Consider the following 27,061-nt stretch of genomic DNA (forward strand, 5'->3'; position numbering starts at 1 on the left):
ACCGCTCTGGCGCATCTACTTGCTTCCTCTTGACGCCGAACCTCCTCCACTACCAGGTGACGCTGTTCCTTTGGTGTCGCTTTTCGCCACGTGGGTGTGGTTGATGCCAAACCAAGTCCCCCTCGGCCATGTTGCACTTGTCCCACAATGTCCTTATGTCTGAGGGCTGCCTTTGCATCTCCCACCGCTGTTTTTGGGTTCCATTTCCTTCCTGTCGCTACTGTTGGAGCAGCATCTCTTATACAGGGATCACAGGATTCTTTGAGCGTCATCTCTAGCCTTGTTTTGGTGCAATTATATTCCTCCACGAGGCTTGAAATGGGAAGAGAGAGAGCTCCATTCCCATACAGCCTTATGTTGCTAAGGCATTTTGGTAGCCCAAGCCATTTCCTCACTTGTGTACTCACCAATCTCTACAGGTTATTGGCGTGAGACACCGTGAGCTCATAAATTAAAATTGGCTACATCAGGCGTGGCAACAAGCCAAATTGGAAGCACCAGAGTTTCAGCTTCCCAGGAAGAGATGTATTATTGATTTTCTTGAGTCCACTGGCTGTCTCTTGCCTGAGTTGTTCCACCTGTTCGGCATCTTTAAGGTCTGCGGTGTACCACCATCCAAGGCTTTTGATGGGCTTTTCCATGACCATTGGTATGGGCTCACCCTTTATACAGAACCTGTCATTGGTAAGCCTGCCCTTGACAATAGAAATGCTGCGGGATTTGCTTGGTTTGACCTCCATTTGTGCCCAACTAATGTTCTCCTGGAGCTTATCCAGCAGCTGCTTTGTACATGCTTTGGTTGTTATGATGGTTGTCATGTCATCCATGTATGCCCTGATTGGAGGTAGGCGCAACCCATTTTTCAAACGCTCTCCTCCAACCACCCAATGCGATGCCCGGATTATTATTTCCATTGCCATTGTGAAAGCCAGTGGTGAAATTGTGCAACCTGCCATTATGCCAACCTCCAGCAGTTGCCACGCGGCGGTACTATCCTGTGTGGTAATACAAAATTGGAAATCCTGAAAATATGCCTTAATCAGCTTTGTTACCTGATCTGGAACGTGGAAGAAGTCAAAGGCTGTCCACAGCAGCTCATGTGGCACAGATCCAAAGGCATTGGCAAGATCTAGAAAAACCACATGCAGGTCTTCTCCTTTTTGCCATTTGCAACTGGTGCCAGATGATGTTAGCATGTTCCAAACATACAGAGAAACCCCCTATGCCTGCCTTCTTCACTGAAGTATCAACGAAGTAGATTCAGAGTAGCAACATTAACATCACACAATGTAAAATGTAAAAAAAAAATGTAAAATGAAAAACTCATGCCCACAAAAACATTCTAATTAAGTACATGGAATTAGGCTTTCTCACTGTCCTCATTACTAAGCTCAAGGTTAAGTTTCCTTAATATCCTTTTCAGCCCATAGACCTCTTTGTTCGTAAAGCAGTCCTCCATCACTAAACACTTGGTTTTCTCAACAAACTGCTTTGTGTCAGAAAAGTATTCATTAATGCGCACCCCTCTCTTATTTTTAGTAGCTCTGAGGAACAGTTTTATGTTGTCTACCTCATAATGACGACCAGTAAAATCACTCTGAGAAAGACTGATGCTTGAATCAGACGATTCACCCTCACTTTCGGTTTCATCTTTATCACTGAACTCAGTTATGTCTGCTTTTTTGCATGCCTATTCGAAGCTTTATCAGAACTCTTTCTCTTTAGTGGGACTTTAAAATCTGACTCCCCAACTCCATTTGGGTATCATCACATTCATTAATTATAGTGCGTTGCGGGACAATATTGGGAGCGACATTCAAATGTTTATCTGTCTCAGTAATGGTTACCTCTGCCTGATCATTAGATTTTTCTACACTGGAAACATTGTTTTCAGATGCACACACATTATCATCAGTTGCTGCAATCACATGTAAGTCATCATTTTGATTTTGGTTTTGTTATTCACTGTACGCGACCCTTCGCTAGGAGTTGCATGTAACGGTCCTGCTTTGAGTTCAGCGTAACCCACAGCACCGCCTCTGACTACGTCATCAGCTGACGAGGTGTTCTAATTTTCTAGTGTTAAAGGGAGAGACCAGTTTACCATGACGAGACAAAGCTTTGGCTAATATATCGTCACTTAAGAATGGTGGTACGTTAGATAAAGTGACTTTCTTCGAGTGTGAAGAAAGAGAGAGAGAGCGAAAGTAAAGGGGTGAACAGATCATCAACAACTATCCCTGTCTCTACGAATTCATTATCTTTTTCAACAGTGCAGAGAAAGATAACTGTATCGTTATTCATCCTGGAGGCAGACAGTATGCTTTCATGTCCTACAACATCACCCGCACAGCCAGGCAACATTTCTCCACACTGACTGCGGACGCCACTTTCACTCTGTGGCGCCGGGAAAGTGAGCTCAGAACCTGCGCCCGCGGGGCCAAGTAGGGGTCTCTGCAGGTCGGAGAAATATACGTGCCGAAAGGTAGGGGGGTGCCGAAAGGTTTCTCGTTGGTCAAAGGTGCTCTTCCTTGGCATACCACATACGTCATTTCTTTTAAAGGGGTCAAATGACAGTGCTAAAACGAATATTATCGCTTGTTTTAGATGTAATGCAATGTGTAAGGTTAAAAAACGCTGTATTTTCCACATACCGTCCATGTTTGTATCTCCTCTTTGCCCCGCCTCTCTGAAACGCGCAGATTTTTTACAAAGCTCATCGCTCTGAAAAGCGAGGTGTGTTATGATTGGCCAGTTAACCATTGCGTAGCGATTGGTCAAATACTACAAGCGTGTGACGGAAATGTAACGCCTCTTACCATATTCGGAACATGTTCCCAAGCAATTGTACTGACAGGTGATAAAATGTCATCGGTACTATCAATTCGAGCCCGAATCTGATCAGGAAAATGAAGACGATCAAGCCATTACATAAACTTTGCCAGAGCGACTTGAGCAGGATGTAAAGGATTGGTAAGGTTTTTAAAAAATACAGTATATTATGTTAAATGGTTAAAAACTATAGCTAACTGTTTTACCTTTATATACGACGTTATAAAGATTTGCCGTTAGTGATCAACCAGTGTGACGCCATGTCTCGTCGCGACTCAACAAAGACAATAAACCCCATTATAAACACGACATTTGTTGCCTCTAGTTGGAACATAATTACTGATTATTAGGACTTATGTTGTCTTTTTTCATGTTGCGAGCATGTCTGCATTTGCAGATCATGCAAAGAAACAAAATGCGCTACAAACACACGACAAACTCAACTCGCGTTAGTCCGTAACAAAGTATTTTACAATGAAAATATGCTTACAGGCTGCGAATCTGACGCGCCATAATGTCCTTGCGAAGTTGTAATGGTTGGAATTACCCCACTTTTTAAAAAAAGCTTTCATGCACAGCTGGCCTTGATCTCTCCCAGGTTCATGAAGCAATCATCTGTGAAATGTGCTGCACACACTTGAATATTCGGATTGTACTGTTCTGGAACAGTATTGTAAATAAAATGTAATCATTCATTTTTAGTTGTCTCATCTTTTGGAAGGGCAAACAAAGAGGCTTTCTTTTCGCAACGAAACACACAGCATCTCCACGACATGGCTGCGGCGGCGACGATACAATGAGATTTACAAGTACGCCCACCTTACTTGCGTATAGATTTGGGCGGTCTTTGTCAAGTCATACCACGAAATGACGTAGATTCGTGGGGGTGTGGTTACACGAGTCGTTTCAGGCAGGTCTGGGTGAGCATTCGCTTTTAAATAGAATGCATCTTTTGTTCCGAAACTTTAATTTTTGCAATTGCAATGTCTAATACATGCATGGGCAACTTATAACACACCAAAGACACAGAAAAACACGTATTCGCGCCATATGACCCCTTTAAACAGGAAGAAGGTTGCGGTAAGGTGTGTGTAATGCAAAGTTTGCAAACTTGTGAATTTGTGAACATAAGCCCTTAAAAACTACAAATTTTATCAGATAAGTCTATGTTTTTGCTAAATTGCTTAATAATAAATCACAGAAGATAACTAAACAGCTCTTAATATTTTATAAACAGCTGTCGTTATGTTTTTTGAGTATTTCAGTCTTTCTGCATGTTTTTGTTTACATGTAGGCTACTAAATCATAGTTGTTCAAAAACGGTAGAAATGCCTTTTACTGTATGACCGCTATGTTGTTGCTATTCTATCATGACACCAAGTAAAGCAAATTTAAAAAGCTAGTGCAGTTGTAAGTGTTATTTTAGAGACATTTGTACCACCCTTTGAATAATAATTGTAATTTGCTTTTGATTGTGACACTTATCAGCTGTTCCTTAAACATAATTTTTCTAAATGGTTCAACTCCAATATATGCAATCCCCTGTACCTTCATTTTACATTAACAATAAAACGCAATATGATATTAACACAACCCTATACTGCTTCATTTCGTTTTAATTTTAAATATATGTATGTGGTTTAGGCAATCTGATGTGATTATTTCATTTTTAATCAAATGAAATATGACACAAAACACAATATTTTATTGTAAAGTATAAGACGTTTGTACAATAGGGAAAAACAATACACAGGCAGTGCTCCAAGACTACTTTTAACTAATAAATACATACAGCTAGGCTGTGTATAGTTATGAAACTCTGACCTCAGTCAAAATGATTAGTCTGGGAACAAATAGATTCATCAGACCAACGATTGCCCATTATGAAATGTAACCAAAACTAATAATATCCTAAAGTGACATTAGAGCCAGCGGGCAGTTTTAGGTGTATTTGCTGACATCAAGCTGTGGAACTCACACCTCAGAACATGTCGAGGCCACTTATAGGCCCTAGTATCCAAAGAGTATATATACCCTTTGCAGTATCTTTGTAAATCAACTGCAGATTCTTGGTTTCATATTAAAATCTTTGATACAAAACACCACAATGAAAAGGTGGCTTTGGATGTGGGCCAATAGAGTTTAAGCTGATGTGAAACAGGCAGCTTTTGCGACCAATTGAAAAGACCTTTCGGCACTCCCCTACCTTTCGTAATGCCTCCACCTTTCGGCACGCCCAATTCTCCGACCTGCAGATACACCTGTCTCCGCGGGGCCGTCATGCTCCCGGTAAAACAGGTAGCACTCGGCCCAAAACACAACTTCACCGTAATCCAGAAAACACACAAAAACAACTAACAATGAGAAAAAGCAAGAAAGAAGAAAAAAGGTCTACTTACAGAAAAAGTCCCCGCAAGGATAGTAAAATCTAACAAAAATGCTTACATTCTTAATAAACATTATGAAAAAGTCCACGGTGGTGTGTACAGATACAGTGTATCTCTACAGATGCAGTTATTTCTAAAATGTATATTTGCATGTATTTGTATTTGAATGAATGTGACTGTATGAGAGATTTACAGCATTTAAGAAAGATACCACGAATAAATACGTAACAAAGGTGCTAGTGAAACAATAGGTGGTTTTGTGTGCGTGTGTTTGACTCACCCATAACATTACAGATGCAGTTCTGGCAGGGCTGTTGTGGTGAGGATCTGTAAAAGTTCTCTATGCATCTCTCACAGTGAGGGCCAGCTGTGTTTCCCCTGCAGCCGACACAGCGCCCCCCACTGCCAGTGCTGCGGTACTGCTCCACATCAAAGACGCATTCATCGGCAAGACCGCTGCAGTTACACTCTGAGCGGTTGAATAAAAGGTATATACATAAATGTGACAGAAAGAGCAGGGAGGTCAAACTTACAGGCCAAAACAATTACAACAACATATGACATTGTGTATTAATATTAAAATTACTAATAGTAAAAAACCAAGTAAATATATTACAAGCAATAAATGAATAAATATATAGCAAGGAGCAGCTATATAAAGTCTTCAGATCAAATTCACACCAGCCATTTCAATTTTATTACATATATCATTTGTTCACATGCACACACACATGCACAACCTAATAAGGTCCCCTGCCACGGGCCTGTGTGATAACAATCTTCCTGTTTCCCATTATATCACCGAATCAGAATATACAAAGTCAGCTTTTTATGCACCACCAGCCACCCAGGGGGGAATTGTGGGACATTACCTGTTTTATTACAGTTCCATCAGTCTATTGACTCTGCAATAACCATCACATTATCACTCTCTAATGGGACCCCGTTTCAGAGCTGCCGCTGAGAAAAGGATTACCCACCATTACACTCAGAAAATAATACGGGAGAACGTGAGACACCAAATTTTGGGAAAGGGACACTTAAATAAGGCTTAAAGGTCCAGTATATGAAATTTAGCGGCATCTAGTATTGAGTTTGCAAATTGCAACCAACGGCTCACCCCACCCTTCCCTTTCGAAGCACTAAGGTGGCTGACACAGGGCTGAGATGTTCATCACGCTTTCGCTTCTTTGCTAAAGGAGATAACGTATTTACAAAACGCGCTCTGTAGAGCAGTTTGTCGGTTTACGGCAACTGTAAAAACAACATGGCGAATTCCATGAAAGGGGCCACGTGCTGTATGTAGATAGATAAACAAAGACATAGGAAACTGACTACAAAATATTATTACCCACGAGAAATACACCTCATATTTTGTTGGTTTAATCTGACCTGAGGGGGCATTAAAACCAATAGTTATACAAATATGCCCTACTCACTTTTGGCTACTACTTTACACAACAGACAATAAAATCAGGATGCAACACAACAGAAGATGTGTGGATGTGATGTTTGAACATTTTTTGGGTTGCCTTTTTTCACTCCTCTGATTTTTGGAAAAAAGGCACTAAAAGGACAGCAAACGCATGCAAAGCAAGATATACTGCCATTTAAAATATGAAACATTTCCATTTCATATATAAAAACTGGGGTAACAACCTCGCAAAGGGCTGTGAACAGACTCGAGAAGGAAAAATAAGTGTTTTTGATGTTTGCCAGCAGAATGTCCATTCTTTTCTTTCACACTTTTTCTGCCTCTTTCAGACTGCGGGGTAAAACAGACATCTTTTTTCAATTAACGTATCCGTTTGAAGTACGAGAGAGACATATGGTGTCAGAACTCACAGCCTGCCATGCAAATGATAAACTTGGCACAGTTCATGACGAATACTTTGTGATGTCACCATGCATGGAATGCATCAGTGGTCAGCTTCACCTCTTCACTAACAGATAGTCCCGACCGTGCTTATGAAAACTTGTTTATTCATTAAATCCACTTTGATGAGAAGGGACAACAATTACCAACAGAAACCCATCTGTTGACCACAGAAACGTCGAGTTAATTAATGGAACATGGAGCTTAGTGGAATGCAGAACGAAAATAATTAACATGCTTTTTCGCCTTATGGGTTTGTCAGAATAGCCAGTTACAGCTTTCACCTAAAGTATTTACCAGAGATGCATGAGAGAACAAACACACATGCACACACAATCACACACACACAACACTTTAGTTACAGTATATTGTGTTGAGAGGGTAAATGGTGTGCTGATGATATTAACTGCTTGGAATATCTAAACGCAGGACTGCATTACAAATACAGTGCAGCTGTAGGTCAGTTAAAGGTCCAGTGTGTAATTTTTTGGAGGATCTATTGCCAGAAATGCAATATAATATACATGTCGTCAGAGGTGTATAAAGTGGTTACATAATGAAGCGTTATGTTTTTATTACCTCAGAATGAGCTATTTCTATCTACATACACTGCAGGTCCCCTTACATGGAATTCATCATGTTGTTTCTACGGTAGCCCAAACGGACAAACTGCTCTACAGAGCGCGTTTTGTAAATACATTAACTCCTTTGGCAATGAAGTGTAAAAGTGACGACATCCTAGTTCTGTGCCAGCCACCGTAGTACTTAGAAAGGGAGGGGGGATGGTTGGAGTGAGCAATTCGCAACCTCACACTAGAAAAGAAATGTGATTTCTGGAATGTGGATTTAACTGCTTAATCACTTGGATTTGGTAATAGAAAGTATGTCGTTCTATGTTTGGGGACGTTGCTTCAAGTCCAATAGATGGCTTTTCAATCTCGCTTCATATTGTATGAGCTTATACTGCACAATAAATACATTTACAGTACATTTGTAATGTGTTGAAACATTTTAATGTGTGATGTACAGCAAAAATTTTAGCTTAGTCGCACCAAAACTCCTATGCTGCTTTTGGGACTCATGCAGCGTGTAACCTGTTTATACGGGTGGAGAAATAAATGCATACCACTCGTCGCAAAAGCAGGATGTGTGAAACAAGCCTACCTCAAATGTTTAACAAGACTATAAAACTTTAAATAGACTATAAAAACAATATGTAGATCTAATAAATGTTTCTTTTCAAAGACATCAATTTTAAGGATTCTCATTTGTTTACATCTGTCAGATGGGCAATTCCATGCAAATGTCAACCTTAAGTTTTTACCAAAGGTTTTCACCATGATGTTAGGCCAGATGTCAATATTTGGTGGTTTAAATAGCCATGTGAAGTCTCAAAGTTTTTAAAGCATCTTTTGTTTTTAAAATATAGTTCCCTTTCTTTCGGTCTCTCGACGTTGTGTCGAACTGACAGATGGGGTTCGTCCCTGACAACCAATCGCTTCCGACTACTTAGAAAAGGCCAATGAAAATTGGCGAATGAAATTTTCATGCCGGACTCCGCCCCGGAAATCCGGGTATAAAAGGGAGATGGCGTGCTTCATTCATTCACCTTTTGTTCTTCGGAGCCTTCGCTTGTGAAGATCAACTCTCGCTACTACTTAGCAACTCCAGATTGCCGGTTCTACGACGTGGTGCAGCGGACGGTACCTTCCTGCAGCGACTTCCCCTGGGCGTCTCGGCGGATCCAGAGGTGTTCGAGCTAGCAGACGGTGCCACAGTGCACGTCTGCATTCTAAAAGAGCAAATTTCTCCAGCGTGGCATGTCCCGCTGTTCTCGTGGGTGCAACACACTCATCGCTTCCAGTACGCTGGGGCAGCCCTTGTGGATACGTCCTGCCCGCACTGCGGGCGGTTGACGATTCAGATGTTGCGTCATGGGTGGCTGTGTTCCCACGGGTCTCAGTCACCACCTCGTCTGCTTCCCGTTCCGTGACGGCAGGACTACGGCCCTGCCGCCCGCTACGGCGAGCAGCGAGGGTGATATGAGGATTACTGTGAGCGCTAATCCATTAGCCACTGGCTCGCGGACCGTTCGCACCTCGTCTTGCTCGTCTGACCGTTACCCATGAGACGGTCCGCCGTCTTATTCCTCAATCACGTATTGGACACGGTACGTGATGATGAGATGTCTGTTGCAGCATCGGAGGGTGACTTACTGGCATCAGACTCCGACGATTCCTTGAAGATTCCTTGAAGCTCCCTCCCTCGGGGGTTCGAGATCAGGAAGAAGGGGACGTCAAATTGTCAGCCATGCTTTCCCGGGCCGCCGGCGTTGGGTTGCAGTGCCCGCACTGCCTCTCCCAATGCTCACGGCTGGATACATGGTACCTCGGGTTTGAGAGCGGCTCCATGCCGTACTCGCCCCAGTGCCGTGTTTCCCCGGAAGTGCATGAGGAACTTAGTACGACCTGGAACGCCCGCTTCGGCGCGTGCACGTCAACTAGTTCCATCACCCTTTCTTCCCTTGATGGTGGGGCAGCTAGAGGATACGTCGAGTCCCCCTGGGGCTCTACCTAGACTCCCGTCCAAAGCACGTAGGCTTTTCGGCATCCAGGATGTCGAGAACTTACTCTGCTGCGGGCCAAGCTGTCCCCTCTCTCCACGCTATGGCCATCCTGCAGGCCAAGGCGTTCAGAGAGCTCCACGAGGGTAAGACCGACCCAGCGCTTATGCAGGAACTCCGCCTCGCGGACCTCGCTGTACGGGCGACCAACGTGACCGCGCGGGCCCTGGGTCAGGCGATGTCCACACATGTGGTCCAGGAGAGACACCTCTGGCCAAACCCTGCACAAATGGGTTGCAAGAAAGTCCGCTTTCTCGACGCACCCATCTCGCAAGGGGGGGCTGTTTGGTGATACTGCCGAGCCACAGTTCTCCACAGTAAAAGGAGCAGACAGAGGATATCAAGCATAACCTCCCCCACCGTGACTCGGCCGCCCCCTGCTCTCACCCTCTACACGACGGTGTTCGGCAACTCGACGTTGCGTCATGGCAAGGCGCAACATCGAATGTACATTGCAGCCCTCAGCACTCTCAAATCAACGGTGCGTGGAGCTGCATCGCCAGGCAGGCGAACCAGCAGAGCCAGTCTTCTTCCCGGGGGCCCGCCCCCGGCGAGAGACCCGCACTGCCAGCCATCGAACCACCCCCTGGGGGGTCGATGAAGCAGATCGTACCCTTAGTCCCCCTGTCGCGGTCCCTGGGAGCTTGGCTCGAGCTTCCCACACCGTCACGGTGGCTGAGGAGAACAATCCGTCTCTGCTATGCGATCCAGTTCGCCAGAAACCCGCCCAAGTTCCGGGGCATCCTCGCCACCTCGGTCAGAGGCCGGGATGCTCCCGTACTACGGGGCGAGGTCGCCACCCTTCTGGCGAAGGGTGCGATCGAGTCCGTCCCCCTAGCCGAGATGTCCAAGGGGTTTTACAGCCCCTACTTCATCGTCCCCAAAAGAGGCGGGGGGGTGCGCCCCATCCTAGATCTGCGTACCCTGAACAGACACCTGCACAAGCTGCCGTTCAGGATGCTCACGCAGAAGCGCATCCTGACATCTGGCAGATGTCAGGATTGGTTCATGGCAATCGACCTAAAGGACGCTTACTTTCATGTCTCGATTCTCCCTCGTCATCGCCCATTCCTACGGTTCACTTTCGAGGGTCAGGCATATCAGTACAGAGTCCTCCCCTTCTGTCTGTCTCTGTCTCCACGAGTCTTTACGAAGATCGTGGAAGCCGCCCTCTCTCCCCTCAGGGAGAAGGGTGTGCGGGTACTCAACTATCTCGATGACTGGCTTATCTTGGCACACTCGCGAGATCTGTTGTGTGCACACAGGGACCTGGTGCTCCGGCACAGGGGGCTACAGGTCAACCGAGAGAAGAGCAAGCTCTCCCCTGTGCAGAGCATCCTCTATCTTGGTATGGAACTCAACTCTGTCACCATGACAGCGCGACTGTCCACAGCACGCGCCCAGTCGGTGTTGAACTGCCTGGATCATTTCAAGCAGTCAGCGGTTCCCCTGAAACTATTTCAGAGGCTCCTGGGACACATGGCATCCTCTGCCGACGCACCCTAACCCCTTGGTCTTCCATGACCTTCCTTCGGGCAGGGGTTCCCCTAGGGCAGGTTACGAGGCATGTCGTGGTGACGACGGACGCCTCCCTGCAGGGTTGGGGTGCAGTGTGCAACGGGCACGCAGTGTCGGGGTTTTGGACGGGCCCCCGCCTGCGCTGGCATATCAATTGCCTAGAGTTGTGGACCGTGCTACTCGCACTGAAGAGGCTGAAACCTTTCGTGCAAGGCAAGCACGTGCTGGTCCGGTCGGACAGCACTATGGCAGTAGCGTATATCAATCGTCAGGGTGGCGTTCGCTCACTGCAGTTAACACGACTCGCCCGACGCCTCCTCCAGTGGAGTCAGCAGGTGACCCGCTCCCTGTGTGCCACGTATATCCCAGGCGACCTGAACCAGACAGCCGATGCGCTCTCTCGTCAGTCGACGCCTCGCGGAGAGTGGCGACTCCATCCCCTCGCAGTCCAGCTCATTTGGGTGCAGTTCGGGCAGGTCCAGGTAGACCTGTTTGCCTCCCTCGAAACCACCCATTGCCCGCTTTGGTACTCTCTGACCGAGGGACCCCTCGGCACGGATGCCCTAGCGCACAGCTGGCCATGGGACAAGCGGAAGTACGCCTTCCCCCCAGTGAGCCTCATTGCACAGACCCTGTGCAAGGTCAGGGAAGAGTAGCATCAAGTGTTACTCGTTGCGCCACACTGGCCCAACCGGACTTGGTTTTCGGAGCTAATGCTCTTGACGACAGCTCCCCCCTGGCCGATTCCCCTGGCAAAGGACCTGCTTTCCCAGGGGAAGGGCACGTTATGGCATCCCAGGCCAGACCTCTGGAACCTCCATGTCTGGCCTCTGGACGGGACGAGGAGATCCTGAGTGGTCTGCCCCCAGCGGTGGTAGCTACCATTTCTCAGGCTAGGGCACCTGCCACTAGGCGACTGTACGCCTACAAGTGGCGCCTCTTCTCGACCTGGTGTGCTTCTCGAGGAGAAGACCCACGGAGTTGTGCGATCGGGTCCGTGCTGTCCTTCCTACAAGAGAGACTCGAGACTAACCTCTCCCCCTCCACACTGAAAGTGTATGTAGCCGCCATTGCCGCTCATCACAACTCAGTTGCTGGGAAGTCTCTAGGGCAGCACGACCTGGTCATTAGCTTCCTAAAGGGCGCTAGGAGGCGCAATCCGCCTCGTCCGCGCTCCATACCCTTTTGGGACCTGGATGTAGCCCTGACAGGTCTCACCAGGCCCCCCTTCGAGCCCCTAGGGGAAGCCGCTCTTCCTCATCTTACGATGAAGACGGTTCTCCTTATGGCGCTCGCCTTCATCAAGAGGGTAGGGGATCTACAGCCTTTCTCCGTGTCCCCTGACTGCCTAGAGTTTGGACCCAGGGATTCTCACGTTATCCTGAGACCTCAGCCCGGCTACGTGCCCAAGGTTCCCATCGTTCTTTTTCGGGACCAGTGGTGAACTTACAGGCGCTCCCCACTGAGGAGGAAGACCCAACCCCATCCGTGTTGTGTCCAGTACGCGCGCTGCGCCTTTACTTAGACCGCACGCAGAGCCACAGGAGCTCTGAGCAGCTCTTTGTCTGTTTTGGAGATCAGCAGGGAGGGCTGTCTCAAACAGAGATTGGCGCACTGGATCATGGACGCCGTCGCTATGGCGTACCTGTGCTAAGATCGCCTACGCCCACTGGGTGAGAGCTCTCTCCACACGGAGTACAGCCTCCTCGTGGGCACTGGCTCGAGGCGCCTCTCTGGCAGACATCTGCAGAGCTGCGGGTTGGGCTACACCCATCACCTTCGCAAGGTCCTACAGCCTCCGCGTAAAACCGGTATCGGCTCGAGTCTTGCAGGCATCAGGCAAGACTGGCGGCCGGTAGGGTGTACGCCTATGACAATACCTTCCCCCTTTCTCCTAAAGGGGTCAGCGTACTAACTAGCCTCCCTTCTTCCCCCACTGCGTGAAGAACAGGCACTCCATCCATCACTAGCAAGCACCTCCTGCGGGCGGGCTGGGCAGAGCAGCCCTGCCCCTTAGGTCGGGTATCTCCGGAGTTATTCGCAACATAGCTCTAACCGGACCTAGTGCTACCAGACGTTGCAACCCCCCAGTAGGGCAGTTCCGTCTGATGTATCCTCATACTGGTTCCCACCTTGGTAACCCATGACCTCCCCAGGTGGACCTCCACCTCACGGTTTACTCTTCAGCCGCACTTTCTTCCCATGAGTTCTCCCCCATCGGTGAGACCATGTTGGTATCTCCACTAGACTCCTCCCTGCGGTAGGAAGTGGTCTCTGTAGCGCACCCCCCACTTGAGGAAGTAGCGCTTACCCAGTGGCCTTACGGTTCTGGGCGGCTTCTCGCTGTTAGAGAAACAAGGCCGCCGCCTGTGAGGCCGAAGGTAGGGGCCTTCCCACCTTTCAAGAAAGTTCTGGGACCCCCTACCTACCCACTGGTAGATTACAATTTTGCGGTAGCGCTCACGGCTGACACGCCCAGGCCAGTCACCGTCGCTTCGTTGAGATTGTGACAGGGCACAGTGTTATGGCGTTTTCCATTGGAACTCCATCTGTCGGTTCGACACAACGTCGAGAGACCGACAGAAAGGGAACGTCTCGGTTACGTTTGTAACCTCGGTTCCCTGATGGAGGGAACGAGACGTTGTGTCCTCCTTGCCACAACACGTGCTGTCCTCTGCAGCAGTCGTGAGAGGTCTCAGGCTCCTCAGAACAAAGGTGAATGAATTAAGCACGCCTCCACGTCTCCCTTTTATACCCGGATTTCCGGGGGCGGAGTCTGGCATGCAAATTTCATTCGCCAATTTTCATTGGCCTTTTCTAAGTAGTCGGAAGCGATTGGTTCTCAGGGACGAACCCCATCTGTCGGTTCGACACAACGTCTCGTTCCCTCCATAAGGGAACCGAGGTTACAAACGTAACCGAGACGCTTTCTATAGTCACGCAAGTAAATTGCTCATTCCTCATAAATAGGCAGATTTTTTTACTACTTTACTGTAGGCACATCTTTTTACAACTATTTCATGTTGAAGAGCCATCGCTTCTCCATTTGTTGAGTATTCTTGCTTCTGGTTTGCACATTTTAATTTACATAAACCAAGTATGTTGTTTCTCAAAAGCGTAAGTCCTTTGTCACATCCATAACACATTCATTTTTCTCGCATTTAAAATATAAAGGTAGTGTCACTGTCACATCCATAATGCTGGAATTGGCAAGATGCTTCACCACATGCAACGATGATTTGACGCCATACTCTTCCAGCTATAGAATCTCTGTTCCGTTATACTTTATTGTAGTTGGTATTATTATCACATTTAAACTCCTTCGACATTTAAACTCCTTCATGAGTCAGTACTCACTCACGCATTGGTGGGCTGAATCAGCAGTGGCCCGTGCCCACGGGCGGTCCTGGTAGAATGGTGCGCAACGCTCACAGTCGACCCCAGCGGTGTGGTGCTCACAAGCACACATCAGACGTCCCTCCTCATTGGTTACACACTCGCTGGCGTGACCGTTACACTTGCACCTGAGAAAGAGTTGATATCACATTCCTGCACTTTTGTGACATTTGTAATTGTCATAAATTGTCTGTGTTCTGAATCTACAAAGGCTTTCCTGTGGCTCAGGGGTTAAAGCATACCACTAGCAACGCCAAGGTCATGGGTTCGATCCCAGGGGATTGCACATAGTCAGAAACAAATGTATAATGTCGATTTGGATAAAGTCGATTTGGATAAAAGCATCTGCCAAATGCATACATGTAAATGTATTCAGTGTAAGGGTTTAATGCATTATTTAGTAATAAAACTTCTCCTTATGAGAAGGAGTGTTTTTTTCCCATTGCATGACAATCCCCTATTAACCGGATGAGTTGCGAACTTAAATATTAGTGTGTGTCTGTACTTATTTACATCTATGAGGATAACTAAATATAGTTGAATGTCATGACAATCGACTGTTTCATATGCCTTTATTAGCTAAAATGCTTATTTGTATAAAATGCTTAATCAACTGTTAGTGATTAGTTCAGCTGTGTGAGGGTTATGTTTCAGGCAATATAAAATGTATATCATGAACCTTATATAAATATAAAAACAAACCAAAGTAAGCCCCTTAAACACTATCTTAATTGCTTTTGTTTATGGCATTTGTAATGATTACAGTAAGCTATAGGTATCTAAGCCATAAATGTGTTCATATTGAATGCTTTAATGCATTATTTTGTCAGATCAGGTCACAGAAGCAGGCCTGTCATGTGGAGGTGGCAGGGTCACACGTGAGGTCAAACAATGACATAGTAGTATGTTAGTTGTGAAATTCAGTACTGTGACAAATGTTAGGTTGACAATCTACAGTATGGTTTCTTAGTGTGTGTTTACAATGAGAGATGCCGTGCACCACCAGTTGTGTCATTTTTATTAGGTGGCAGAAGCAGCTGTAGCCAAGCTGTAGCCAAGGTGAAGAGGCAGGGTCACAGGTGTTTAGCCTTTTAAAACATGATTGTGTTATTTGTTGTGCATTATATTAAGGTTGCACTCTTATAAAGGTCTAAGCACTCAGTCATACATACAGTTGTTTTAACAATGTAGGCATAAATACGTATGTATATAAAAAGCAACTAGTTGTATATTCTGGTGTATTTCTAAGGATAATCCTTAGAAATAAGTATAATCCTGCTGTAGACAGCAATTGACAGTGTAAGAATGAGAGTGACAACAATGAAAAACAGTTGATGTTGAATGTCATCAGTTGAAACAGTTGAAACAAGTTGATGTCTTCAGTGTCTATATTTGCTTTATATATTTTATCTTCATTTGTTTTAACTTTCTATGTTGCGAAGAGTTTTTCCATGTTTAAATGGAAACCGAACAACAACATGGATTTGTAATGTTGTCTCTTTTAGACTCGTGTTAACATTTTCGTCTTTTAGATTTTCACAGTTGTGTTGTTGTTGTTTTACCTGCCCCCCACAGAGAAGTCAGATATGGCATAAAAATATGAGCGCAGCACTTTGGCATCTTTGAGGAACTCGTCTCCAAAAGTGTTCAGTCTGTCCAGAGAGATGAGGATATCTGTAGCTGTCACCCAGTCCTACAAAGAGAAAGAGAGATGAAAGAGTGTTTCAGTGCCCAGTACTTTTCTTAAGTGATCTTGTTTACAAAAGTTAACAAATTCATGACTGTATGTGTTATTGCAGTGGCATCATGCTCGGCTGGTAAGATCACATGGTTGCAGAAAAAAGGGCCCAAAGCATCTCTCTCATCATTTATTTATCCTCATGCTGTCTCAAAACCGCAAGACTTAAAACAGCCTCAATGTTAATATTCTTTAGAAAATGCTGTACACGTAAAAACACAAACAATCTTCGAACATTTGAATTTACAGTTGGAGGTCTTTATGTATGCACATATGTGAGATAAAGAGAAATTAATGTAGGTGACAGAATGGATTTTTCTTTCCCTGTAGACAAAATATCAGCACATACCCCTCATACACGTATGGTCAAGTGGGTGCGTCACGTATTGGTGTGATAGTGTGAAAGGAATAGAGTTTGGTCATCCTTATCAGTTTCTGGCCTGTTGACCTCTGTTCTGTCCGTGTTAATGGGTTTTGAGCATGGGTGACAGCCCCGCATGCGTAGGTGAATGCGCACATGTTCCATTCTGTGGAACAAGGGGCCAAGATAAAGAAAAAGAGAGACGCTAGCTGGCCCAATCCCTGCAAGCACATCCAAACTTCCTCTCAGAAGGCCGGTAACACCATTCTTATTCACAGCAGTTGAGTAAACAAAACTGAGAAACAAATAACCCCATCCATGTATCTTTTTCTCTCTAATGATGCTCCTCTGGCTTTGCTTTCGTTTTCATTATATCTGCCCCTGTGTTCTTCTGCTTCCACCTTCCTCAAATTATTCTTCATTTTCACTGCTGCTTCTCTTTTCTTTTCCTCATCCACGCTTTATTCCTTAGCCTGTGTTTTTCTCTCTATCTGCTCGCTGCGTCTTGTCTTGCTTGTTTGTGCATCACGTAGAAAAGGACTTGTTTTGGGGGTAGAGACAATGTGCTGTGAATCACAAACGCAAATAACTCCAGGACAAGAAACGAAAGATAGAGATATGGAATGTTTAGTTTGTCCGCTTTGAACTTATTCTAATGGGCTGTTTCCGGAGGTGAGGTGACAGGACAGGCAACGCTGGCTATGGCTTGGGCATCTAAAGGCCCCTGAGGTTGGGATAATTACAGTAGGATAGTTGACAAATCTGCAGGAAGGCCCTGTAAATGTATTCTTCTAAGTCTCTACAATCCCCACTGACTGCATCACTATTCTGATCCTCAGTGGTCTGGGATATCTCCAAATAAGCATGCAGAACTTAATATATGCATGGGTGTCAAGCAGGTCATGAAATGACATTTAGATTCAGGTTTCATTTATTTATTTATTTACACGTCAGGAGCTTTAGTTCTGTAAATGCAAATAGCAAGTCATTTTTCTTTATTAACCTAACATTGAGAAACCTTTTCAAATGTAGTAATAGCATATTATTTAGGTTCTCTTGCTGTTAGTACAAGCGTACAACTAGACACTTACAATGTGTGCTAACTGTGTATCTTGCGACACTAACCTAAAGACGAATGCCCAAGCACAAGAATACCTCATTTAAATCAATGGTGGGCTAATTCTGTAAAACAGTGCATACAGAAACAGAAAGAGATGCAAAGATTTCTTTACCCTGTTGGTTTATCTGCTTCAGTCAGGGTCGTGTTAACAAGCGCTCTGTCATCTCTCCGCATTTGTACCGTGATTAATTGTATTGCCACTTCACAGCTCAGCTTATTGGCTCAGACTCTATGCCATTAAAGGATGTTCCCTGGGTTGGAATTAAAGGCACATTTGATTTCAAGTGCCATGAATCCCTAACCACAACTTATCTATGTCTTATACTGTATGGTAACAGAGTATGGATAGAAACAGAAATCAATTTAAAGCAGCCATCCGTAACTTATTGGGTTAAAAATAAACAAATATAAGTTGAGCCTTCCTATCCTGATTTGCAATGGTAAGATTATAAAAAAAACATTTAACCGTCAGAAAGAATTTAAAAGGAATGTCAGTTTGATGCCAGTTGACGTCAACCCACATAAATATAAGTTTGTAAAGTAACATGCAATTTTATGTTTCAAACAGAGATGGTGATGAGCACTTGAGAAACATAGGCAACGCTGATCCAGAAGATTTTTCTGCTTTAGTTTTTTATATTATACACGTTTGAACAAAATACAACAAACAGAACCTTTATAATCTTTAAAGTGGCCATATGACACGGCTAAAACGAATATTATCGTTTGTTTTAGATGTAATGCAATATGTCTACACGATTTAAGGTTAAAAAACGCTGTATTTCCCACACACCGTGCATGTTTGTATCTCCTCTTTGCCCCGCCTCTCTGAAACGTGCAGATTTTTTACAAAACTCATCGCTCTGAAAAGCGAGGTGTGTTATGATTGGCCAGTTAACCAGTGCGTAGTGATTGACTATAAGACTTGACTACTGTAATGCACTGCTTAGTGGTTGTCCTGCATCATCAATAAACAAACTACAGTTAGTTCAAAATGCAGCTGCTAGAGTTCTAACCAGGTCCAGAAAATATGATCACATAACCCCAGTTTTATCATCCCTTCACTGGTTACCCATTAAGTATCGTATTGACTTTAAAGTTCTTTTAATTACTTATAAAGTAAAAGAGCTTCTATCTTATTAAAAGCCATCACGCTCTCTAAGATCTCAAAACTCTGGACTTTTGATAACAGCTAGAATAAATAAATCCACCAAAAGAGCTAAAGCTTTGTCATACGTAGCACCTAAACTCTGGAATAGCCTTACCGATACTATTCGAGGGTCAGACACACTCTCCCTATTTAAATCTAGATTAAAGACACATCTTTTCAGCCAAGCTTTCACTTAATGCATAATATGCTAAATTAATTAATTAATGAATGAACAGCAGCTACGCTAATTATTCTCTTTTTTCCCTCCTCCCCCGCCTTGGGATGCCCATCCCAAGGTATGGAGAGATGTACGCCAGGACCAGATGAACGTCATATGCCCATCCCTAACTAGAGATCACACCAGCTCCAGCTGAACATCCGGTGCCATCCTCCTGCAAGAGCCTGGACTGACTGACTGACGGACTGACTGACCATCCCAGCTCCATCTCAAGCAATTCCATCACCACCCAAGAGCAAAGTGACCATCTCAGCTCCAGCTCAGGCAATTCCATCCCCAACCAAGAGCAAAGACGGACTACTTGTCACATTAATGCTAAATTTACAATGATTAGTATTAAATGCTAAACTTACATCACATGACAGCAGTTTGAAGTTATAGCTGCACTCAGTTACATTATTCCATTATTATTTTCCCTGCTTATAACATTCCTCTGTTGCCTGATATCGATAAAAAAAATAATAATAATAAGACAAATTAGACCCAAACGGTTTCAACAAATGAAACTTCCTAAATCACAACTAATAAACTCTCCCTATTCTTCATAAACATTTACTCAGTAACTTTTATTCAAAGTCACTGAGTGCAGCTGTGACACGTCAGATGAGATCCTGCCCTCCCGGGTGAGGCTGGTTTCTCCCGAGTTTTTTTTTTCTCCATTTATTTATCATTGGAGTTTGGGTTCCTCGCCACAGGGCATTGTTGGCTGGCTTGCTCACCGGGAAACTGCATTTATTAGATATTATTAGAATGATCTTGCTTGTTCTATAAACACCATGCACTGTGCTGTGTTTTTCATGTTCTTCTCCTGTAAAGCTGCTTTGGAACAATCCGCATTGTGAAAAGCACTATATAAATAAAATTGAATTGAATTGAAAAAAAAATCAACAAATGCATCAAAGCAAACAAGCGCTCTGATTTAATTTAAATAGAAAATGGTTGCCACCTAGATATAATTAATCCAATACCTTACGGCTAAACCACAATGACATTCAAAGCGACATCATGTCATAATGAAGAAAATATGATTTTAATTTTGTCCCTCCTATTTTCATGTCTTGATTAATACTAGCTGAACTATGGCTAATTGTCTCAGGCCAGTTGCTCTATGAGATATTATTTACATGGTAGGATGGAAGTAATCCTTGAAAGGTTAATTATTAGATCGTTTATTGGCGGTTCTTTGTGCAAACGGCAGCGTGCAGTTAATTAGTCTTCATTTGCTTTTGCCTGTTCGGCTGATGAGTTCATTAAAACTGCTGACTACAGAGAAAATGAAAAACAGTCTCTCAGTTCTCAATCGGGCAATGTGGTTTCTTACACTTTATTGAGTGTTTTTGTGAAAGTACACTCCTCACAGCCACACGCCTTTCAAGGGCACGTCCTGTCATCACATCACGCAGTGTACCGTCTCCCTCCTTCAGTTACCTCCCTCTCTTACTCCCTCATATGAAGGTCTCAGCCTGGAGGGTCCCCATGATTAGAATGCATCAGTAAAAGGTTTGTCTCTCATTTCATACGAAATAACTTTTTTAATTTGATTGCTTAGGTTCACTGTGTGCCGCTCTCTTTTATGCTCTCCCCATCTCTCATTCTCATTCAATGCTGCCATTGCAATTTAACACCCAGCTCTTCAGCCTTAGCCAGAGAGAGAGAGCGTGCACGCCGATTTAATGGATGACTGAACAAATTAAATTTGAATTCATAGGACAACTTTCATCTTCAGCATGAATTTTGTTGCTGGGAAAATATATAATAATGCGGTACTAACTGTAAAAAACACATACAAATATCCCCTCTTTGTTGTAATTGATTACTTTGAAGGAAATCATAAAGGATTCGGTTACTGTAGCAAATTTGTTTCAAAATAGTGAAAAATTGAAAAGATGCTTATGTTAAAAGATCAACATCAGGCTTCACCCATGTTCTGATAAACAATAATTATTTGTATGGGTATACAGTCAGTTGCATTTTAGGGTACATTTACACAATGGTGTACCAAAAATTACAAAGTTTTGCCTTTGCTAGAAAAGTTTAAAAAAGTCTGTTTTCAGGTGGCCACCACCCGCACAATACTTAAGTAGCCTACTAATACACTTTTCAACAAACATCTTTGAGAAAAACAATTCAAAAACATCAAACGGAGTATCCAACTGAGTTGATTAAAGGAGTAATACAGTAGATGTTAGCAGCACCGAACACACTGCAGTCGATTCAAAATCGTTCTGTCTCTCTCTAAGCGTTTTTTTCTTTCCTTAAATTATTCTCAGGATAGAAACGCAGCCCAGGGGGCCTCTTGTCTCTGTCATCCGATTTGGAGTTCAAACATTCTTCCCATTCTCTCTTTCTTCTACTGAGAGGTTTAAGAGAAGAGAAAGCTGTCTGTTAAAATTCTTTCTATAGAAGGCGCAGTAGGAGAGACATGAGGATTAAAATGCTTATACTAAAGGCAGGATGCCGTCTTGTGGCTTAAAAGCTGATGAAATATGGATGTTTTCGCACATACTGCTGGAGAAGACAGGAAGGTCAACCACACGTCTCCGATAGACCTCTACTTCTGTGCTTTTTATGCTTTTCTCATGTTGAAAAGATCTTATTCATTCATTTGAACATAATTGCTTTAGTCTGTGTAGGGTTCTCACCACAACAGTAAATAAGAAAGCATCTCTATAAAGTTCTAATTGATTAATATGTAGACTAATACCAGCTAATGCAAGAAATGCAAGAAACGCAAGAAATTTTTTTTCAAAGCCAGAGCTTTAGAGTGGTCCTCAGTTACTGTATTTATTGTGCCAAGCCAAACACGCCAGAAAAAAGAAGTTTGTTTTTCCCTATGTGCTCTTGCATTCGTGTTTTGTTGATGCTAAGGAGTGAGGGCTTTTAAAAGGCTTTCTGTCTAGACAGAAAAAGGCTTTGAAAGTTGCCATAATGAAGAACAGGCTTCGCAAGTCATTTCAGCCACATTTACAAAGGTCAGCTCATCTTCATAACATCCACAAGTTCAGCTCATTTCCATAAACATTCAGGCTGCTTCTGCTAAAGGGAAAACTAAGAGATGTAAACGGCCAGCCAAATGGATCTTTTCCCTTTTCACACTTTAATTTAACAATGTCACAGACAAAGAAAATAGTGAGAGGGAGAGAGAGATAGGGAGGGACAGAGAAAGTATGTGTTTTTTAATGAAAGGGTTTGACTTCATTGATCTCGGTTTCATTCAGATTAGAAGTGAGAGTGAACTCATTTTCTCATTAAAATAAGGAGGCGTGCAAAGATGGAAAAAGACAAAGAGTGGCAGAATGAGATGGGATTTATTGAATCAATCATGTTCTCCTGTGATGCTTAACGGGTTTATTGTGAAAAAACATACCCAAGTGACCTTTTTTATAGTTATATATACATAGAGATATACATTTACCCGCTTGTGTGCGTCATGAACCCATGACCTTGGGATTGCTACCAGTTGAGCTATACAGAAACAAAAGACAGGCAAAAAGAACAAGGTGGTCCATGTGAAACAGACACACACACACAAAAAAAGATTTGTCACCACTTTCATGTAAACTGGCTTGCTTATTGATCTGGGGTTGCTTTATAATCAGCATGTCGATGAACGCCTCGCCGAGCAGAAATCTATGGGAAACTGGGCCATTAGGGAAAGCTCAGCTATTAAAAACTCCGACAGAGATTTTGAAAGCGAAAAACAGTCAATCATCAAAGAAGTGACAGAGAAGGGAAATGGAAGGCATGCTGTGCCATCATTCTTGTTAACGATCACAAAAATGCAGAATGCAGTGCCGCGAAACCTTGATCAGATCAGCCATGAAAGCTTGGGAGGTAACAGCAAATAATGGCTGTATCTGAATCCTGAGAGATGCAACGTATTTACATTTACTTCCTGCTGTGATGCTTTCCAAACTAAAGTGACAGACAAGAAAATGTGAGTAGCAAGGTAAGGCAATCAAGAGCAAACAATGCAGATCAAGTTTTGAAGTCACAAAAGTTTTCCCACTGTACAACTTCTACTTCCACTAATCTGAAATGCCATTTTGTCCATTTTTTTTAACTAAAGACATGGAAGTTATCGGTAAAGTGACCCAAAAATTCTGTCATCATTTACTCACCCTCTTGTCATTCTGTATGACTTTCTTCTGCAGAACACAAAAAAAGATATTTTGAAGAATGTTGGTATTTGAAAAATGGTGGAACCCATTCACTTCTATTGTATGGACACAAAACCAATGCAAGTCAATGAGTACAGATGTTGTTTGGTTACCGGGATTCTTTAAAATACCTTCTTTTGTGTTCTGCAAAAGTTTTGAAATGGTAAGTGGGTGAATAAATGATGACAGAATTTTCACTTTTGGATGAACTATCACTTTAATTCACTCATAAAGTGCTGCTTTTTCAACCATTAGTCAGGTCGAAAGCAGCAAACACAACCATTATATTAAAAGTTACATTTGACATTTAGCCTCAAACGTCACGCCCATGGAAAAAGTATATGAGGTTCACTTAAACTTTTGACACGTTCGTGCATGGACACTGATCTGATATCGCAAGGAAATTTCCATTCCCCTAAGGATGACATGGTTGAAAATGAAACGTGATTGGTTGCTTTACCTTTATGTCATATGGGCTCTTGGGCAGTCCATGGTTCCCACACATTGGAAACAAGACTACATTTGACCTAACCACAGGTTAAAACAACCCAGAATTGAATGTTTGACACATGCTATTAAAGTGTAAGCTTAACAAATAGTGTCAGGTTTTTATAATTCAATCTGGAAAGTATTAACAAATTAACAAAATCTTTGATTGTAAGATATAACTATTTCAAAACGGAACACATGCAGAGCAAACTCCAGAGGCAAATTATTTAAAACGACGGATTTAGAGAATCAGTCGACTGAAAACCTTGAACTTTTCCATGTGTGGTAGATGTTTGCTGTTTCCTGTTGTGTTCTCGATTCTCCAAATGATCTAAATTAGTCATCTTACACAAACTCAGCACAGACACAACACACTGAAATCTAACTCTAACTCAAGCCAGACTTCTGAGACTATAACCATTTTAAAGGGATAGTTCACCCAAAAATGAAAATTCTGTCATGAATTACTCACTCTCTAGTTGTTCCAAACCTGTATACATTTCTTTGTTCTGTTGAATACAAAGAAAGCTATTTGGAAGATTGTTAGCAACTGAAATTTCTGGTGCACCACTGACTAACATGGTAGGAAAAAATACTCTATATTTTTTGTTCTGTTGAAGACAAAAGAAGATATTTTATGGAAATTAGGAAAGCAAACAGTTCTGGGACACCTTTGACTACCATTTTAACATTTCCTGCAATGGTAGTCAAGGGTGTCCCAGAACTGTCAGTTGCTAACCTTCTTCCAAATATCTTTCTCTGTGTTCAACCAAACAAAGAAATGTATAAAGGTTTGGAACAACTAAAGGATGAGTAATTCATGACAGAATTTTCATTTTTGGGTGAATTATCCCTTTTACATCACTGACCTGGATACACTAAACGTAACAATTGAAATCTGTACTTAATATGAGAAAAACAATTCAGGAGGTCATTGTACAACTGGCGAAGGTTTATGGATGTACATAATGTAAGTGCTTTTTGAGTAGAGAGAGAGAGGAAAGGACAAGTCAACCTCACAAAATCAAGAATATATAAAGACAAGAGCCTACATAAAGAATAACCTGGTAGCCGTGAAAAGTTCAGGGGTTTGGACATTAGCAAAAGAGGAGAGAAGTTAATGAAAGACACTTGACACTTTATCCGAGTGACTAAATCACTACTTTCACCCTCTAATTACACAGAGAAAGAATTAGTGCTTAAAGTAATGAGTACAGAGGGAAATAAATGGAGGGTGAAGCACAAGTGTGTGTGTGTGCGTGTGTGGACAGAAATACTGAAAAAAGTACAACGACTAACGGGAGGGGTTGGCAACCCCCCCAAACAGCTGTACTTTTCACCTGTGCATGAACACAGAATCCATATTTCACACAGTACCACCGCTTTTTATAACTGTGTTCTACTACCACACCATGAAGTAATGGGATGTGCTAGTTGTAGACGTGTAGAAATGAAGAAATGTATATGCATCTACAGCTTCCTGCTCTCTTCACACCCTCATGTCAATCATATAAAATCTAGTGAATTAATTCAAATAGCTTGGCTGACAACAGGATGACATTTGGATAATTGGAGAGTCCTTCTTTCATTCATATCTGCAGAAGATCCAGTTCTGCTTTTACAGAGACCATTATGAAGAGCAAGCAGAACTCTGACATGATGTAGGTGATACATTTATTCTGAGCTGTTAGTCATTATAAACAAGTTTGTGCGATAAAAAACAGGGATTGGTGGGGGAGCACGGAATGAAAAAAAGCTTCAAAGTGCCCCTGAAAAAAATTGTTTAGCCTTCACAATCCAAGTCCATTGTGGAACACTGGGGACTGCACCTTTCTTGTAAAAAGTTAAAATATAGTCATTATTTATTCAACCTAAAAACCTGTACATGAATCTTTCTTCTGTGAAAAACAAAAGAACATACTTTGTGTCCATACAATGGAAGTCAATGGGTCCCCAATATTGTTCATTCTTCAAAATATCTTCTTTTGTGTTCTTCAGAAGAATGACAGTCCTACGGGGTTGGAATAAACGATGAGAGAATTGTCATTTTTGGGCGAGCCCTTTAGCTCCTGTGTGCAAAACAAGTCTCTTTCAGGTCTTTCTTTTTTGGTGGGGCTACTAGGGGTCCCTTACATATTTTCATGACAATTCTTCTCCCAAACACGTTAGGGCCTCATTCAGAAGAAATAAACTGTTATCTCTACTCGCAAATAAAATGACATCTTTCCATTTCTGCTGTGCCCTCTCCCTTATCGTTTTAAAGGCTCTTTCTAATGTTTTCTTTAGAACGGAAAGAAAAACAACAATGAATGAATGAGGAAGCTTTTACCTAATATGAGCCCCCAAACAAACCTCAGCTGGTCCAGATATCATCATGCCTGGGTAAGCACTGCACTAACTCACCTGAATTTGTGTGATTCAGTGGATAAAAGCATCTGTGTAAATGGGAAGGTGCATGCTGTTTTTCATTAAAATACTTTTCCTTTAATGCACATTTATTTTTATATTACTGTACAATCAGAATTTTCTAGATTTACTGTACAAGGAAAGTATCATTAAATGCAGAGGTGTTATGCAACCTTTACTGAGGGAGCACCAGCGGCTGTTCTTACTCCTGGATAATCAAAGTTTTCTTCTTTTCAAAGTTTTCAAAATTCACAAACCAATCTGATAAACATGCATTAATGGCCATGGTACTTTCAGCTATGTCAGTGTTCTTTTTCTCTCATCATCATCATGTTGGTTTTAAAAATAGATGTGGAGGAGGAAATGTCTCAGTCTGAGTGTTGGCAGGTAGTGATCATCTCATATCCTGTCAACTTTGGTTTGATTTTGACCTATTTCAATGCATATGTTTCTATTCATACATTACATGAATGTGTGAGTCTGCGTATACATTTCTCATTGAGACAATATCAAGCTCTGGCTATGGTCTGTCACCTTTGGTTTTCTGAACTTCTTTTGATGACCGTGACTGTTTCTCTGTGTGGGAAGAGCTCACTACAAATTCTCAGAAAAGGTTGCAGGCTCTATTTAGAAGCGTGACATGCTGAGCACTCATGTTTGGCTGTGTGATTCTGCCAGGAACACTGTTACAAAATGTTACAAAAGGTGATGCCATTCAAGAACCATTTTGGTCTGTTTACTCAAAGGTTCTTATAGGAACCATTTCT

At 43.0% G+C, this 27,061-nt stretch overlaps 1 protein-coding gene across 2 annotated transcripts in view; it reads right to left on the minus strand.

Moving 5' to 3' along the window:
- lamc3 (laminin, gamma 3) overlaps window positions 1-27,061 on the minus strand; it is a 106,819-nt gene that overhangs the window by 73,748 nt on the left and 6,010 nt on the right. For both annotated transcript variants that reach the window (XM_057355075.1, XM_057355084.1), the window contains 3 exons: window positions 16,195-16,325; window positions 14,594-14,760; window positions 5,500-5,688 (listed from right to left, as the gene is read on the minus strand). In XM_057355075.1, the coding sequence (XP_057211058.1) occupies window positions 5,500-5,688; window positions 14,594-14,760; window positions 16,195-16,325 (487 nt within the window). The remainder of the gene's footprint in view (window positions 1-5,499; window positions 5,689-14,593; window positions 14,761-16,194; window positions 16,326-27,061) is intronic.

This window comes from Triplophysa rosa, linkage group LG2 (genome assembly GCF_024868665.1).
Source record: "Triplophysa rosa linkage group LG2, Trosa_1v2, whole genome shotgun sequence".
NCBI lineage: Eukaryota > Metazoa > Chordata > Actinopteri > Cypriniformes > Nemacheilidae > Triplophysa > Triplophysa rosa.